The 19,321-nt window shown below is 38.9% G+C and overlaps 1 protein-coding gene across 1 annotated transcript in view; it reads right to left on the reverse strand.

Annotated features, from left to right (window-relative positions):
* Positions 1–19,321, reverse strand: part of EPHA3 (EPH receptor A3) — a 132,738-nt gene that overhangs the window by 12,058 nt on the left and 101,359 nt on the right. The window contains exons 9-13 of the mRNA XM_034074459.1: positions 18,112–18,297; positions 12,970–13,031; positions 10,491–10,700; positions 3,210–3,359; positions 1,045–1,238 (exon numbers count right to left, since the gene is read on the reverse strand). Of these exons, the coding sequence (XP_033930350.1) occupies positions 1,045–1,238; positions 3,210–3,359; positions 10,491–10,700; positions 12,970–13,031; positions 18,112–18,297 (802 nt within the window). The remainder of the gene's footprint in view (positions 1–1,044; positions 1,239–3,209; positions 3,360–10,490; positions 10,701–12,969; positions 13,032–18,111; positions 18,298–19,321) is intronic.

A 19,321-nucleotide genomic window follows, 5' to 3' on the forward strand; every position in this document is an offset into this window, starting at 1 on the left:
GGCCCTCTGGGCTGAATCGCAGAGTGTTTTACCTCTGCAGCAATGCCTGTCCCTTTCCAGCTGCTGACAGCACAAGGATACTGGCAGGGATCCGACTGCATGTCTGCTCGAGGAGCTGCCCTGACTCACCACCCTTCTGTATCAGTTACACATTTCTGCACATAAGGATACAGCAAGATCCAACCCATTTTAAGTCTAGCTCCTCATTTTTCTCTGTCAGTCTGACAGAAACCAATGCTGGACCTCCAGTGTTCCATCCCTGGCCAGCAACATCACTGGCTCCCACTGCAGAAGGGGCACTTATAACCTGCCAGCCATGCCCATCTGCAGGACACAAAGAGGGTACAGAACTGGCTGCAGCTTTTCAGACACATCTGAGGTTTGAAATTAGTCAGTTTTAGCAATGGTTACATGGGGGTGATCAGGGGTTTCCAAATCTGCGTAAGAACATCTAGCAGCCTTTCAGTACCTAAAGGGTACCTACAATAAAGCTGGAGGACTTTTTATAATGCCATGTAGTGACAGGACAAGGGCAAATGACCTTAAACAGAAAGATGGTAGACTTAGATTAAACATAAGGAAGAAGTTCATTGCTATGAGGGTGATGAGACAATGCAAGAGGTTTCCCAGAGAAGTTGTGGCTGCCCCATCTCTGGAAGGTGTCCCTGCCCGTGACTGGGGGATTTGAACTAGATGGTCTTTAAGGTCCCTTCCTACCCAAACCATTCTATGATGGCTAAATCTGCCTTTTGCATTTTTCCCCATAAACCTCTGCTCAGTCTTACAGTGGGTTTCATAACCTCAGCATAACAGCTTTCACAATTAGAATAAATAATAGCAAATCAAGAATAAAAATAACAATAATAATAATAAAATAATAACATGAAAACCTCCAAACCCAATAGCCTGGAAGCTTTCTCCAGCTTTCAAGCTTACAAACAGCTACAGTTAAAAGCTGAAAAAGAGGGTGAACAAATTCTAATCATGGAAGACGAAGAAATCAAAGACATTTATGTATGTGCAATGTAAGATCTAATATGTCACCTTGCCGCCGCATTGGTGATTATCTTCAGACTGCTGGGATTACGGATCAGCTTATCCAGGATGCTGACAATCTGCTCAAACTTGGGTCTGTTGTTTCTGTCTTTCTGCCAGCAGTCCAGCATCAGCTGATACAAGGCAGCTGGGCAGTCCATAGGAGGTGGCAAGCGGTACCCTTCATCAACAGCCTTGATCACCTGCACAAGGATAAAAGTTTTTGGAACCTTAAAGGCACTTAACTTGTTTTTATCAGCTCTGAGAACCACATTAACATGGACATTCTGTGTTTAAACAAATGTGTTTATTCACTAATTGTCTTGTCAATGTAATGCCTCTGGTTTATCTGCAAAGTAAACCAGGCAGTAAATTAGGCATACAGAAAGGGGAGTTAAGATACAGTATGTGACTTTGAAGAAGGTGAGAGTCTTGATAGCATCTTCAAAACTCACACTTGATTGAACTACATCCATAAACAAAAGCTACAGTTAGTGGGGTGCTTGTTTAACTATGTCAGACTTCAAAAGGTCTTGAATATCTCTCATCTGATCACCCTTAGCAACACACACTTTCCACACTCACCAGTGGGCACTGCACTTGGCAGAAAACCAATTCAGCCTCTCATGGGACACCCTGAACTGATAGATAGGAGGTCTTGTGGACTATCTTGCACGGCCAGAAAATGCTGTTCAAACTTACCATGAGGATAACTGTACACTACTATGCACGGTAGGCCCAATCCTTCTACCATTTGTCTAGATTGACAAAGAAGCCAGCATAGAATTTACATTGTTATGAAGCTTTGTAATACAATGATGCGATATTGCATCATTGTATATATTCTTATTGTATCTACTGCATCATTGTATATATTCTTATTGTATCTACTACATCATTGTATACATTGGGGGTTTATTCAAGCGTAATAGAGGCTGCAGGACTGAGCAATAGGTGTTATACCCTAGTGAAAAGGTTGTATTTAAAGGCTTCCTAGCAGTGATAAAGCCATATTCTGTAATCCTCACCTTTTTATCTGGATTGGTTAATACAAAATCAGGACAAAGTATTCTAAATCAGAACAGGGATAGGAAAACAGGCCATGGTTTAAGCAGTGGCACATAAACAGGTTAACCCTTCTGTTTCTGATTTTAATACAATACTATTAAAGGCATTCTGCTTATATCAGCTTATGTAACACATACTCTTAATCTCTAAAAACAACGGAAAAGCACATTCATGGCTAAGAAATACAAGTTTTTTTGCAGAGACTTGGGTTCCAGGGGTACTCATTTCAAAGGAAGTTTTCTTCTCTTTTTCCTCATAAAGTAGTTGAGAAAATGTCTGACAACTGTATTACTGACTTTTTTAATGTAGCACTGCTGACATTTTATACCAACCCCTTGGAAAATCTGTGTTAGTGACTCTACTGCAGATAATTCAGTTTGTAAGTAACTCCTGTGGAATAAATGTAGGATAAATAATACCACAGAGAAAGATCCCAAAATAGACACAATAAAAATCTTATTTGGGGAAAGGTTATACTTCTTGCAAAAATACTGGGAGAGATCCATTAATCATTTTGATTGCAGGCTTGGACAGTTTACTAATGTTGCAAAGAAGCCTGTATTGGAAGTCTCCTAATCAGATCATTCTACTTCTCTATTTTATCCCTTGATTACTTCCAGAAGTATCTTGGTTTCATTAAACTCTTAGTAGAGATGCTTTGCTTCTCATTTTCACAAGCACCAAAGACAATTGATTCTGTGTATTTGACATGTACAGAAAACTTCTACAGAATATTATACAAGTGGAACCAAAAGGGATCAACAGAAATTTAGGAGGGTTTTCTAACAATAACCTAAGGAATGCAAAAAGTAATGATCTCATTGCAGTGGAATTGTTGGAATCATCCTACGGAAAACCACTACCATGATGAAATTCTCTATTGTGTTTCCTTCAGAGGTCCAAAATACCCTGCTACAAAGATCGTGGCTTTTTGTTAAGTTCATGAGAACTTCTACTTGACCAGGGAGATTTAGAGATCTTTATTTCTACATCTTATTCAATGTCAACGTCAAAAACTCAGAGCCACCTGGTTTCATTATGCTTCACTTCCTTTCACAGCTTGAACCCGTATTTGAAGAACATAACTCAGATAACAATACACTCACATCCTGGTTGGACATCTCCCAGTATGGTCTCTCTCCATAAGACATCACCTCCCAGAGGACGATTCCATAGCTCCATGCATCACTGGCTGATGTGAACTTCCGATATGCAATGGCTTCTGGTGATGTCCATCTGATAGGAATCTTGCCCCCCTAAAAGAAAAGTTCATTTCACTTCAATACAGTGAATATAATTTTGCACAATTGATCATTTTATCTCTGAGATTCCTAATTATCATTATATTGGTGTATGACACAGCATAAGCTGAAAAATGCTATTACCAAGAAAGCATCTTGTATGCTATAAATTATGTTAGAGAGCAGAGAGCGTCCAAAATGTCATCTGGAGAAGTGGTCTTGAACATGTTTTAGTCACAAGAAACACAAGCCAACATTAAATCACGTAAACTTGAAAATAATTAAAGTTATCATCACAATTAATGATAGGGAAACATCTCTGATCATGGCCATCACTTGGTGCCACAGGTCAGATGTGTAAGATGCACACAACCAGCCTGAGGCTGAGTTTCTGCAAGATGAGAATTAAAGGGACAATTTCCAGTGGTGCCTGCTTTTGATACAGGTTCTTGAGACTCTGATTTAAGAGTCACACATAAGAACGAGTTCTAAATGACAGCAGTGCATACTTTGTTACTTCAGGTAATTCTGGAGCAAACATATTGAATACAGAATCCTCACAACAACCTCTGTAGGAAGGGAGGGCTCTTATTTCCACTGAATAACCAATAAGAAATAAAATGTATAGATATTAATGTTTTGCCTACTGTTCCAGAAAGTGTACCTGTGCTGAGGGCAGCCTCATATTGTATGCTATATACATATACATATACCTCATATACATTCACTATATTCAGCTTAACTAGCTTGGTCAACAATAGAAATGCAGACATTAGTGTTAATTAGAAACCTAAACACACTGAGGCCTAAGCATCTGCAACTTCATGGCTAATATGGCACAAATCAGAATAAATATAAGCAACACAGACAGGCCTGACTCAGGCCATATAAGAAAGCCCTCAAGACAGGCAGTAGTTACGTTGTTTTTCTTGCATCAGCATAATGTATGGTTCTGTGAAATGCAGAAATATCATTTTGGAGGTTTTAGACTATTACTCTCTAAAAGATGTGAATTTCCATGGGTGGCTTCAGGCTCACTGTTTTAGTTGCATGTTAAAATGGAGCTCTTTCTGCTGAACACTAGAGAAATAACTGCCAAATAGCACACAGAAAGAATTTGCTCGTGGCTAAAACACGAGCGCTTTAGGGCAGGAAATATCACATCTGATAGAAAGTCTTTACCTTTATGGCCCCATGGAAAAAGTCATTTACACAATTGCAGAAACACTTTGACACAAAATGACATTAATTAGTCTCCTAACATTTTGGCACTGCTTGTTGCAGAGCAGGGAAGATTATAGACTCCATGAAACCAAGTTCTGCTGCCTTTGTTCATCTTAGTGAAAAATGAAGGCACATCAACTCTAGATTCCATTACAAGCAAATAAATTCTCTTTGCTAAGTCTCAGCTGTAACTCTATACAAGCCTAGAGATACATCTAGCATTACCATGAATGAGAATAAAATGAGAGTATCAAAATACAGCTAAAAAGAAATCAACTGCCACTTAATAGAGTATAAAACTATAATTTTGCCATTCTGTTCCCCTATTTGGCATAAAAATGTCAATCTCGCCTTTGCATTTAAAAGGGGATTCTGTTGACTTGGGTTTTGAATAATTCAAGGGCAAGACAGACAAAAAAAGGAGAAGTCCTAGTAAATATTTTTTCGACAAACAAGCATTTTAACACAAAACCAATTCCCCCAAAGGACTGTGCAACATCCGCATTTTAGCAGATGTCCAAATATCAATATATGCAGGAAGCCTGAAGAGCTGTATCAAACTAAAGACGTGGGTTTCTGCTGCTATTACCTTTGAAAATTATAGTGCTTGCTAATTCAAATAGTCTATTTTGAAATTAAACCCCCATGCTCATTCAGCATTAGAAGATCCCTTTTCACTACTCTCCACTGTTTCTGAGGAATACACATCTCATTTGAACACGTGTCATCTCTTCAATTCTCTGCTTTGCCTGAAATCAGTATATTCTGTGCAATATCTTTTGCCAGGAACAAAGATATCTTACCTAATTTACCTCTGCATAAATTAAATCACAGACTTCCTCCTAAACCATAGAGTTGGAGTGGGAAATTTAAGTTCTCATACTTGTTTCTTTACTCGCCTCTTGTGGTTTAATCTCCTTTCCCCAGTCTCCCAGTATTTAAAATGCATTTAACAACACCTACTTGGTAAACTGCTATGATGACAGTGCTAAGAAATCATGCCTGTTTGTTTGTATTAAATTACATACTGTATGTCCATTAAGCTTTCATACAGTTTAACCTTCTTTATCTCCTATTTTTGTTGCTTATCCTCCACTGGAAAATCTGAAACTGTAATATCATTGGCTGATATTACTGGGGTTCTGCCCTTCAAAATGAGTACTATCAGGACTGAACATGTAAGACAAATTTACTAGATGAAAAATCATTATATATATGCCTAGGAAAACAGTTCGGCCAAACCTATTTGACACAAGCTAATAAAGAGCAATCTACATGAGCTATCTGAAATATACTTACTGAGTATTAAATACAGGTTTTATACATTTTTGCCATGGTCTCCCTTTAAGAGCATGCTCATCGTGAAGCCAAATAAGCTGCCTGAATTTGAGCAGAAAGCATTAGTATTAAGAAATTCTAGGAGTTTGTTATTGCAGCTTAAAATCCCAGGCAGCCTAGGTCAAGGAACTACTCCTGGGGTTTGAAATTAGTAAGCTAGCAGTAGCCAAAAGTTCTATCTGATCTTGATGGAGCTGTGACTCCTACAGCATCTGGCCTTTCAGCATAATTCACCTAATAGCAATGAAGTCCTCAATTTATTTCTAACATGTCTGGTACTCCAGCACAAGGCAGTCGTTTCCAGACCTTCATAACCCATTCCAATAGGTTGATTTACAATCTGTTACAGGGTGATTGCCACAGGCACCTAAGCCACAGACCCAGGGAATGGAGACGCAAGAAGAATGGATTCTAACAATTATCAGAAGAACTTTGCAGGAAAACCTAAAGGTAAATGCCTGACATTAATTCATTAGCAAAGGGCTTAGGTTAGGTCAGGAGGTATCTTCCTGATACAGACCAAGATGGTTACATGTCATTGAGATGAGCCTGACTTATGTTCCTAAGCACCAGAAAAAGACCTGATGCTACTTGTTCATCCCTTAGTAAAGTAAGTTTTACCTTTAAATCATCTCCTTGAGTGGTAAATGATACCAGGATACAGTTTCTCTCCCTCTCTACCAAGCAAGAGAATTTGGGGGTTTTGTTTCCTTTTATGACACACCCTTCAATACATTGAGACTGTATTACCATAGCTTTGCATATATAGGGAATGAACAAACCACATCAAATTTCTGTCAAACACCAGTTGCAATAATGTGACTCTAACAGAGAAGATCCTTGCGCCCTTCCCTGTGGACACAATGGAGTAGTGCCTTGACATGCCTCCCTCTGCTGGCACTGTTACATGGGGGCACCTACCAGAATACTTGCCATCAAAGCACAGGGGTTTTATAGTGATGTAGATTTAATGAGGAATTATCCATGCTAATATAATAACTGGGCAGTGTTTTACATTGAAATGCCATGAACATCAGTGATGTATCTGACTATGTGCTTAAATAGTCAAAGTTCCTCTACTGATTACCCAAATATTATGTCTTTGAGAGACATAATTACAGTCCCTCTGCATGTGTGATGGCTTAAATTTACTTCCACTTAATACTGTGTCATTAGTCCACCCACTTGTCATACAGCCATCTAAAAATAATAAGAATAAACCGGATCAATTTGACAATGACAATTTTAATACAATCTTGGCCTCTCAATTAAAAGTGAATAGGTACAGAGAATGCAGATAATTACAGCACATTCCCTGCGGCACAAAGGCTCAGTGTAAAAAACCCCAAACGCTCCATCAGCCTGATTCACATGCTGGCTTCTGCTTCTGTAAGCAGGCAGGCCACAGGCTGCCAAAAGCCTTTTGTGGTATCGAGTCAGTGACAGGAATTCAGGAGGTAAAAAATGACCCTGTCAGGTAGCAAAGTTTTCTTACAACTCCTGATTCCCTGTATTTCACATATGCAACTGTGATCTCTGCATTGTCCTTCAGAGCTCTTGTACAACAGCATGGATAACACAGGTTATGTATTGATATATGAAGGGATACATACATTATTGATATATGAAAGGGTATGTGTTCATATCCTTTATGCAAAGCTTCAGACAAAGCTTTTGAGAACAGCACAACATAAAATTTCACCCAGTCAGTGGTGTGTATCGAAAGCTTGAAGGGCTGACTGGGCTTCTTGGGGGTAGAACAATCCCAAACTGCAATTAGGAATTAAAGGAATGGAATTGTTCTCAGGCTTTGACATTTACAGGTGGAAAATAAGGAAGCTAAATGGACAAATCACTCCTCTTTGCAGCTAACTACAAATTTCATTGGTATCACTGACACTAAATGGATATCTGGGAGTGGGAAGAGGTGGAGGGCTGGCAACGGGCTCTACCCATTAACATAAGACAGCACTTCACTGTTTGAATGCTTGGAATTGTGGTTACAATTTGGAGTTTTTAGTTTTTTGGTCTTTTCAAAGATCTTACTGAGCAGCTGACATCCTTTAATGTTAAAGGCACGACACTTTTTTGGACTATGCCATTATTTATAAGAAGTGGCACTATTTTTGTCTTGCTTTTGTCATATAATTAGTACTTGTAAAATGAACTAGCAGCAGCCTAGGAAATGCTCCTGTTATATGTGATGTTGTGATGTGACTAAGCAGAAGGGGAATGACCTGCCCAGCTTTCTGCCAGTGGAGTGGAGCTGTTTAACACTCATGGTCCCCAGTTTTTTAGGCTGGGGATCAGACATATCCCAGGCACACACTACCTGTGCATACACGTATACAAGATACACTTCAAAGGAAACTTGAGCAAAAGAATAAATAGCAAATAGCCTTGTCCTTCTCTAGGAGTCCAGATGTGGCAGAGATTTTTGCAGCAACTACTTCTAAAGAAAATTAGATTGATCTTAGGTTATATTTGGAGGTTTTAATTATCTAAGCATCTTCTTGCAGCAGTTTGTGTATAAACCATAAATGCCAGATGGAGTTTACTGAAGACAGATGATTTCACTTTACAAAACAGTTTATTTCCATCTGATTCCACTCTCTAAATGTAAATATGCAGGTAGGCTTAGAAAACAGGTGGCAGAAAGAAAGCAAAGTTTCAACACTGCACTTGGCCATAGGAAATTCACATATAATGCTGTCTGGAAACAGATGCATGCTGTGCATCCTGGCTTGTACTAGCCACCCATGGGTGTATGTCACTGATGTACACTTCATTCTCAAGGAAGCATGCTTCCCTTACAAAGCTGTGTGCTATATAGTTTGATGGGGAGCTATACCTATGGACAGTGGTGGTAGGACATAGAGTAATTGCTTTAGCTTGCAAGTGTACATCCTGGAGGAGACTAGGTAAGTACTGTATCTAAACCTGTTTACCTTGAGGACAGTACACCCATTACTTTCACAGGAGCTTTTAAAAAGAGTGCAGACAAGTATATCTGACAAAGCAATACAGTTCTGGGTGAACTACAGGCAATTTTCTCTTGAGGATCTCTAGCACTATGTCATGATTTACTTATTAATGCTGCACCTATACAGAGAATGAGAACTGTTTCCTCCTACTAATGTCCCTTTATATTAACCATGAGAGATCTCTGCAAGCAGTTTTCTAAATTGGTATATATTGTATATTTCTAACAACATGACAAAGATTATCAGTGGTCAAAGAAAGCACTGAAAGGTCAAGTAAGGAATAGAGTTTTTATGCCTGGTTAAGTTATGAAGGTATGATTGATAAATCTGTATCTATAAATATTTGTGTATACATAATGTATAAGGAAACAGCTAGGATTTCTTCACTCATTTGTCATGTTATTTTATTTCAATCATGAGCAAGACAGTATGCAAACTACCACAATAACTGATGGCTTCTGTCAGTGATCAGGAATGAAGGAAGCCCTAGAAAACCCATATTAAGATTTTGCCCATGCATTCTAATCCAGTCTAGTTTGTACAGTGAGGATGAGACAATTACTAGCATCAACGCAAATTACAGTTGACTAAGAAACTGGATATTAATGCCACTTTTTCTAAAGTTAACAAAATCCACTTGTAACAGGATGTGAACAACCAGACATGCCAGTGTAGTATCTATGCATACAAAGCTGAATGTATGCCTTCAAGGTTTCTACAGTAAAACAGAAGTGTTATTCAAATGACAACAAGAGGTGCAGCAAAGCTGTAATTAGAAGACACTGTGGCATTCATAAGGCTCTAAGCCAACACTGTAGCTTCCAAGTTGCTTTCAGGCAGGATGAAATTCAGAAAAGAAACTAGCAGCAGCCTACACTATGGGTAGTTGCCTATGGGGCAAAACCTTCGCTATCTCAGGACAATACAGGGATAAGTCTTCTTGATCTCATAACGTTTTTAAAAGCTGGGTATCACTTTGTATATATGATATAAGAAGGAGAAAGCACAGGAGGTTTATGACATTGTTAAGTAATACTTCTTTTCTTGGTTTGCTCAAGCTTTGTCTTAGTTAGGGGTACAACAGCACATACAACTGAAATGCCCTCGCAGAACAGCGGTATCAGTACAATCCTATAGGACACATGTCCCATCATAAGAGAAAACACAAAAGGGTTAAAAGAAAAAAAGAAATAATATTGCTGAGTAGGATTTGTCCTTTGCTGGTTGGGTGCTAAAGCAGCAGTGCAACAACACTTGCTTAAAGCACACATGAAGTCTTACCTTACTGTGTGCTAAACCAACTCAGACCTTAACTGTGGTATTCACTTCTTACATAGCCAGCAGAAAGAAACAGAGCCAAGAATTCTGTATTCTTTAGGAAAAATAATCTAACAAAATAAACCATTTTTTTTGCCTTCTATCTTCTCTGAGAAATGAATGATTAAATAGCGTGATGATTATGGCTTATTGAACATCTCTGGCCATGCAAAACTGGATGGGCCCTGCACACAGAGTATAAACTTCAGGGACTCCCTCAGACTTCTAACTTCATCACAACCAATGGGAACTTTAAAAGGATAAGCAAACACAGAAAACTCACCCTTGTGGTGTAAGCAGCTTCTGGGTCATCTTCTAGCACACGAGAGAGACCAAAATCTGAGACTTTGCATACCAAGTTACTATTGATGAGGATGTTGCGAGCAGCTAGATCTCGATGGACATAACCCATATCTGACAAGTATTTCATGCCAGATGCGATCCCTCGAAGCATGCCTACGAGCTGGATGACCGTGAACTGGGCATCGTGTTTCTGGAAAACATAGGAAATGTCATTTCAGAGACTGCTCACATTCCTCTTCCTTGCACTTGATAAAGACCTTGGAAGCTCCTCAAGTGAAGAGCTCTTGAGTCAGGGGCTGTGATTTAAATGTCACAAGCAGAACTCCTTTGACCTGCAGAAGACAATCTCCCAGTCAGCTGAGGGAAGGGGACAGATTTCCAATTGACATTAAAACCCATTTTTCCTCTTCTTGCTGTCATCAGAATTTGAATTTCCTGGTTGGGCCCTGTGTGAAAGCAGCACATAAATGTACGTTGTGTGTGCTCCTGAGACTGCAGCATTGGGGCATTAGAGAAACAGATGTCCAACTTCCCTGAAAGGCCATAGGATTTGTTAGTGAAAATCCAGCATTACCCAATGGACTAATGAAAGTTTTCTATTACATAAGCTGGGTTCTATTTTGGTTTTTATTTAGCAAAGGCAAAGGCTGGTCTGATTCAGGAGCTTTCAAATTCCATTAATATAAATTCCATAAATATAAACTAATTCCTTCAAATTTTCCTCAACTTCAGGAAAAGTCCCTTAAACACACTGTGACTTAGCCTAGAAACCAACTGCTGCATATATTTCTAATTGTCTACTAGCCACATGTTTTAAATCTCCCAGCTATTACTGATGCTGTTTGTTAACATCTAGCTTTGATACTGATATATAGATACACAGATGACAGGACAACAGTACGTCCTAGTGCAGCTCTCAAATGAATTTCCCAGTGCTGTAAATGTATCATCATGGGCAGCTCTCCAGCTTTTCCTGCTGCTTCTTCCAGGGTTTTATTAAATACATGGGAGCTGGCTCTGCCATGTGGGGTGAGCTCACACAAGTCAGTCTGCAAGACAGATTGAACTAATTTAAGTTTTGATTAATAGACTTCGGGGCAATATTAGCACTATAAACATTAGACAAATATATGGCACAGAGGATGCTTAAAGAACCTCTCAGAATTCCCTTTCATGAAGAAATTAATTATTATAAAAGACTCTTAGCAGTTCCCTATTATGAAACCTACTCTAACTAGAGCCAACAAGAGAATTTATATAGACACTGGAGAAGATTTAGCGAGAAATCAGGTTTCTAACCTTGAAAGGAATTAGACATTCAGAGAGCCTTTTACTGGCAATGGGAAAAGCAAAATAACCAGTTTTGAAAGGCATTTATAAAGAGGGTTATGTGGCCTGAGTTGCCCGTGATATGAGTCACAAGGTTTTTTATCTACCTTTCCCCACAACAGCAGTAAAAATGAAACAACAAAGCAAACAACCACACTCAAATGAACAAACTGAACGACTGTTTAGTACAGTCAGAAATTATTCCCCTTTCTGCAGTGCTTTTTAAGCCTAAACAAAATATATATATTTCAATAGAGATATATTTCATTCAGATATCCTGACACATTATTTATATGTATTTTACATGCTCCAGTGGACATCACAACATATACAGTACATACCGAAATTAAGGCTGACAATATATCCCCTTTTGGGGTTAAATGTCTAGTTCAATGTTATGAATTTGGGGGATAATGTCATTCAACCGTGGCAGAACCAAAGCAGTCTCCCAGCCACAGCTGAGTTGGCCCTAACAAACTCAAATTAAACTAGTGTTTTCCCTCAGATGGGATTTCATTTCTGTTACACTTCTTGTTTTGCAACAAGTAAATCTTGGGGACACAGGGAGCGTTCACGTTTCTTTAGGCTCGCTACCAACTTTAACAGAAAACAAGGATAAATCAACAACAGCATTAGGATGTCCAAGGTCAGGGAAACAAAATAGGCCAATAGTGTTTTCTAGCAAAACATTTTGACCATTCTCAGATATGGAGTCATTCCCTAAGCCTTTCATATGTAAGGACACAGCTCTCTGATCAGTATCGTTGCTTTACTGAAAGCACTTCCATAAATCTGTTCATTTTTGAAGTCACTTGGTAAGACGTATTGCCAACCAATATGCATAACTGCTTTTCAGCCCTCATCACTTTTGTGTTCCAGAATGATGTTTTCGTTTGGTTTTTCACAGATGTAACATACTAATAACACCAAAATTGTCTTCATTTTGGTCTAATGCTTACTGCAAGCAGTCAAAACAGACTAGCAGATCCCTTTCTGAGCACACAAACCCAACTGGTAACAATGAAATATCAAGTAACAAGAGCTAATGATGAATCAGAGCAGAGTGGCAAGGAATCCATAACAGATCCAGAACAAGGACCAGTTCTGCACTGGTTTTCTGCTGCACTTACCCGTAGGAAGCTGTCCAAGGAACCATTTTCCATATATTCAGTAACAATCATAACTGGTTTACCTGCAAGTAGATCACAGTGGTCACACATTCAAAGTGAATACATACTGATCTGTAAGACCAAGCACTACAGAAATGTGCCCAAATCTTCCAAATCCCAAGGCTAATCTTACAGTGAGAAAGCAAGCAAAAGATGCATGGACAAACCCAGCTCTGTCCACAACATAATTGTAATTCCACTAACATCAACAGAAATACAATCATTTCAGTATAAAGTGATAGGATTTTAGCAGCTCAAGTCCTAAGAAACAAAGTGAAGCAACCTGCATTTTCAGTATACAGTGTTTTGTCCATCACTGTTGAACATAATCCTTCATAGAACTGCTGAATATGTGCAATGAAGTTGGTGTATTCTGCCATGCAATTGCTCCCAAGGTTCCCTCTGGAAGGGAACTGGGCACTTGCTGTGGCAGGACTGCAGTTTCTCTTGAGGTGTCCTGGTCTGCACAACAGAGGTACAAGGACTGTGGAGCAGTGCTCTACCATGTGGGTACAGTCAATGTGTTCCGCAGATACTACTGTAAGGGACAGATGAAATAGCGTATATGAAGGCAATAGCAAAAACTGCTCTCCCTCAGGAAGGTATTTATAATGCATATAAACTATTAAGCTTCAGTATTTTCCTATCATAAGCCATAGAAAACGTTGGGGTGGGGAAAGAAATGGGAAAAGTGCAGAATCAGAGTAACACAGGGCACTGGAAAGAAAAGCAGAGCTGTAACAGGGACACCTTCCAGTACTGGAGGTTAGCCCTCCTTGCAGGCAGTCCTGCCTCCCTCTGTGGGAATCACTGACAACATGAACCTGGCCCTTCTCCTGCTAAGCACAACATAGCTGGGGGCCAACCAAGCTGCATCCATGGGGCAGTGGCAAGCTCTAAGCAAACAGCCCTGCATCCTTGGAAAGCCTCTGGTATCTTTCAAAGCTTGTCCGTGCAGATTCAGATCATGTTTTGAAAGCGTTCTTTCTACCCTAAGGTATTTTGTAACATAACCAAGGTTCTATATGCAACTCTGACATGTTGGAGAGAAATGAATGCAAAAAATTAATGTGATTACAGTGAAGTTTCCAGACAAAGGTCATTGCCCTGCTAATATTTTACCTTCACATGGATTTTATTATTCCACAATATGTTCTAAAGCTTTGTTTATTTTCTCTCTGTGGCAGAGAGAAAGGTGGGGAAAAGCATGAAGTTATTTAACAAGATGAATTATTATTTCACATACAGCACAAGAAGGCATCTGACCATAAAAGCATGACAAAGGCCTGCATATTGTATAGCAGACATGGTGACATTTTACCTTTTAAAACTGAACAGCATGATGCTTGAAAGAGGTACTCAGTATAAAAGCAAGAAAGCCATTCAAAAAGCAAAGTAAATGGTAACAACTCATTTTTTGTTTGTTTTTCAGAAAACATAACTTATATCAACTAGAAATTCTTGGGAAATAAATATCAATATAACAACAAGAAAATCCTATGTCCTTTGCGTGGATTAATGGGTTAAAATACCTTCTTTCTGCTGTGCAAAGGACGTGTTACACTTATGAGAGTCACACTGATGGGTAATCGACTCTGACATCCATTAACTATTAGGAACAAACTATCCAAAACATTAAACTTGAACGATATAGAATATGATACAGGTAAAAATAAAAGAAACAAAAAAAAATCTGTTGTTTGCTTATTCTTGGAAGCAAGAAATATGCAGTGCAAGGAAAAATACCTAACTTACACCATGCGTCTAATATTAACCCAAAGGCCTTTCTGGTAATGCACAGAAAATGCTGCTGGATCATTCAATTAAAAGGCAATGCTCTGATGAAGCTATCCAAAACGTCCTGTGATAAATCCACATACTTTGGAACCAGGACATGGTTGCCTGGTTTCTGTATAAACTCAGAGAACTTTATGACACATCAGATGACTAACACTAGAGTAAGAAGATACATCTTCCAAATCATTAAGAGAGCATCTTCCTGCCTTGCTTGCTCATACTCAGAAAGACCCAAGTGCAGCATTTCACTCTCATTCAGTTGGAAATGTGTCTGTAATAAGAAGCACATGCTCAGAAGCAACACGGCACGCTTTTAAGAGAACCTTCTGCATTCATTTATCAAAGCACAGCCTTTATACATGATAACAAGTTGTGTCAACAGTGTTGCTGAAATTTATTATACTAACAGGCTACAAATTGCTGTAAATTATTAGTAAACTAAGCAGAACATGCACGCTGGTTATTAAGGCTACTGCCTACAGCAGGCTGAGGAGAGCAGGGTAGTGAGAGGAAAACACACAACAGAAACTAACAGGAAGGAGGGGAACAACCCTGTATTGGAGCAAAGGACTGAAGTCTTTTCTAGTGCACCTCCTTCATGCTATCGGTGCCTTGCCTCCTGGCAAACCAGAGCCACCCCAGCTTGGGAACTTACACCAAATAGTCCTGTTAAAGGGATTGGAGCAGTTGCAGTTACAAGGAATTGCCTCAGAAGATCTACTCAGAATGAAAAGCTAGAACATTGCTAAGGGCCATCTGTCAAACAGAACTTGGTTAATGAAGAAAAGGTCATTCTGCCTGTTTATCATGCACTACCTGTACTGAGAGTGATCCAGCAAATACTCCACAGGCTCTCTACTTACTCTACATAAACTAATGCTTTTCAGTGTGATTTAATAGCTACCGTTAAAAAACAGGAACACTTCCTAATGTGTTATTACAGTATATTGGTTTGGTTTAAAAAACACAAAACCCCACAACCTTCTCCTTCTATTACCCTACAGAATGTTAAAGAAAATACATTATTACCTTCACTTGCATCTCTGCCATATAATTTCACCCAGAGAAACAGAAACAAATAGTTTCAGAGCAGTTTTCTCAACTCCTATATTCAAGCTATCTGGAGAGGGTGCTGTATCCCTGAGGCTTTTATTGACTTCAGCTGGGAATATTCAGAGCTCACTCTCTCATAGTTAAATGTGACAGGCAGCTGGCACTCCCAACCCCCTGAAACACAGCAGTCTGCTGTGAATATAGCTGAATAGCAAGTTTGCTAATAGTCAGTTATACAGAATACAGACAGAATTAGTAATGCACATTCAAAGCAATGCACAAATTCTGCATGCACAGCAATTAAATTATTTTCTCAAGTGCAACAAAAGTGTAACAGAACAGATTTGAGCTCAGCTGTGTGCAGACTGATGCTTCAGTTTCAAGTAATTTTGGGACTGCAAATCTTATTCTGCCTGTACAAAGTGTGTGTCATTGAAAAGGACATAACTTGGATTTATACAGGCAGACCTGGAAGCCCTTTCCTAATGGGACTGTGAGACCTGAGCTGAAGAATAATTTCTTTGTTATTTAAATGAGCAAAACAGACTTTCATGAATCACACTTAGAGCATTATTATTGTAATTATGTCCCTTCATAACACATGGGTTTTTTTCTGCATACATTTCACTTAAACACATTCTTGTGTTTTGGGGTTGTTTTTTTCTTAATTCAATATAATTTGTTTCAGTAAGCTACCAAATACTTTCATACCTCTCTGTTCTGAAATCTTGACTCATGCAATTTAAAATAAAGGCTCCTCAAACCCAATAAAACCAGCCCCTTAACAACAAGATATTTGGTATGCTTCTCACCCAGTTAAACTGTTCTCAGTTCATTGAAATGGCAAGGAGCTGCTTTGCCAGCAGAGTCCTCTAAGATGAGGTAGGATACTTCCTGCCTCAATGAGAGCATGTGAGCCTAATGAAGGCAGTACCATCATCACTGAATCCTGCCACCTGCTCATGAGGAGAAGAGCATGGGCAGCTTAGAGGAGGCTCCTGATGTGTCACAAATGCCTGTTACAACCTGCTGTTATGTAGATGACAGTAGAGCTGGAGAGGGTTCTTCAAATATGTTACTTTTCAGGAAGGTGCCACATGTGGATAGAGGTTTCAATTCCTTTTTTTGTCTCAAAATGAGAAGGTGATTATTATATTATATATAATTATATTATATATTATTATCATAAAAAATAGACAAAAATAAGCTTTAACAAAAAAAAAACCCTACACCCATAACAGAAACAACCAGATTTAGAAAATGTCTCAGTAGAAAAGAAACAAATATATTATTGAAGAAATAAAATCAATTTTATGACTGGCATCTGAAGGTCCCAACATTTTTTATTTACTTCAGTATTTATTTTGCCTTCAGATCTTTGCTAAGAGGCATTCTGGAAGTTCAGGATCTTTAAAATGTCTCATACTGATATGCACTGATGCGTACTGAACACTGACATCAGTACGTCCATGTGCACTGAATATCACACAGAGTACCATGGAGTATTATTTTCCCTTCATGGAAACCATGTAGGAAGAAGTCTGGACTTATTAATTTACTGGTACCAGTTGCCAGAGCCAGGTAGGCTGTTCATTAATTTGTGCTAATGATAATGTCTAATGACTTGGTTGAAAGCAGAACATACTGCTCCAGTGCAATTAGGAACCTTTAGACTCCGTGACTGGTAACAGATGATCAGCAAGTGCCTCTTGGCCACTCTGCAGCAATTTGTAGCTCTGGAGTTCATTAAACCTGCCAGTTCATTATAGAAATGCTTATTTTTCTATGTGTTCTCTGCATTATTTTAAGCAGACTATTTTCATTCCCCAGTTTTTCCCAGCTCATCAACCCAGGGCATGGTTTCTAAGTTCTCAGCATCCTGCAAGCAACAAGCCAGTGAAGATCCTGCAGCTGCACTGCAGGCAATTGCCTCCAATACCATTCTTCATTGGATCCATCAGTGCAGGGTTAGCTGATGCTTTCACATGGGTAATTTTTCCCTGCTTTTGAGGAAATACAATCTACCTTGCAAAAGCCAAACTATGTGTTTCTGCTGTTATCTCTTTTAAAGGATATCTGGTACATATTGACAGGGTTAGAGCATAAACATTTCTGGAAGGGTTCGCAGAGACCCAACATGGATGAGTCAGCTTTTTATTTGCTTTTGCTCCTGAAAGACCAGCAAATCCCAGAACAATTTAGGTTGGAAAGGGAGACTTCCCATGCAAAACAGATGCCCCTGTGATAGCTTACTTTTAGTGACGACTCCCTCTAATCGAATGATGTTAGGGTGGTCAAACTGTCCCATGATGCTTGCTTCTCCAAGGAAGTCCCTCCTCTGTTTCTCTGTGTAACCGACTTTTAGGGTTTTGATAGCCACTGAAATTTCCTTTTTGGAAGGCAGCTTTAGGCGCCCACTGCAAACCTCTCCAAATTCCCCTAAAAGAGTGGAAAAAATGACAAAAGATTAAATATAGTTATTTCATGGGGATTTAAGAAAGAAGACAGCATTCAGCACGAGTCCCTGAGGTGTGATGTTTACTGGTGGGCCACAGACCAGAGCTCCACAGGAGACCTCTGGACATCTACTTAATATTTCCATGCTTGGGTTCTCCAGGTGTCCAACTGGACAATTTCACTTATTTACACTGCATATCCAGATGACTGCAGAGCAGAGGAATGTATAAATGTGATCAGAAAATGACACTTTTGTTTCACTCAATGGACTTTGAGACAATGGTAGGAGGGCTCATTAACACAGAAGTAAGTATGAGAATAATCATGCATCCTTACTCTTCATCTCTACCAAACACATTTTACTTAAAGTAGCAAGGTAATTCATAACAATTTATCTACACAGCTGCAAAGAAAAAAGAAATCCATACAGATTATCTTTGTTCTGTCATTATTCAGATGGATCTAATAATGCCAATATATACTGTCACTATGGGACTATGGGACCTGAAAGTCCACCATGAATATTGTGCCCGCTGCATCTTGTGTGAGATCCCTAAATAGAAAATGGCAGGTAGGACTGCATGTTTACTTTGATAAAACATGGTTTATCCTTTGCTATGTAACATCCAAGAAGAGCATACAGAGAAAATTACCTTGGCATTCAAGTAAGCACATATTACATATGTAGACAAATGGCTGGAAGAAAACACTTGAAGATTTCTGTATTTAGCTAATGATTACATAAAGCATTTAATGAAAGCTTCAGCACCTAAACATTTGAGCAGCAGCTGACTTTTGAATCCCAGTTATCCAACCCCCCAACTTAGATTTCATACAATATAATAAATTGTGCCTACAACATCCCAATTAAAATTACAGTAGGCAACTCTTTTTTTCCCTGTTTCAATGACAAAATAGAGAAACACAATAAAAACAGAGAATGGCTAAAATACACAAGAAATACGATAGCAAGAATTGTCCCTACAAAATCATTTATATTTAAAGA

This window comes from Melopsittacus undulatus, chromosome 2 (genome assembly GCF_012275295.1).
Source record: "Melopsittacus undulatus isolate bMelUnd1 chromosome 2, bMelUnd1.mat.Z, whole genome shotgun sequence".
NCBI lineage: Eukaryota > Metazoa > Chordata > Aves > Psittaciformes > Psittaculidae > Melopsittacus > Melopsittacus undulatus.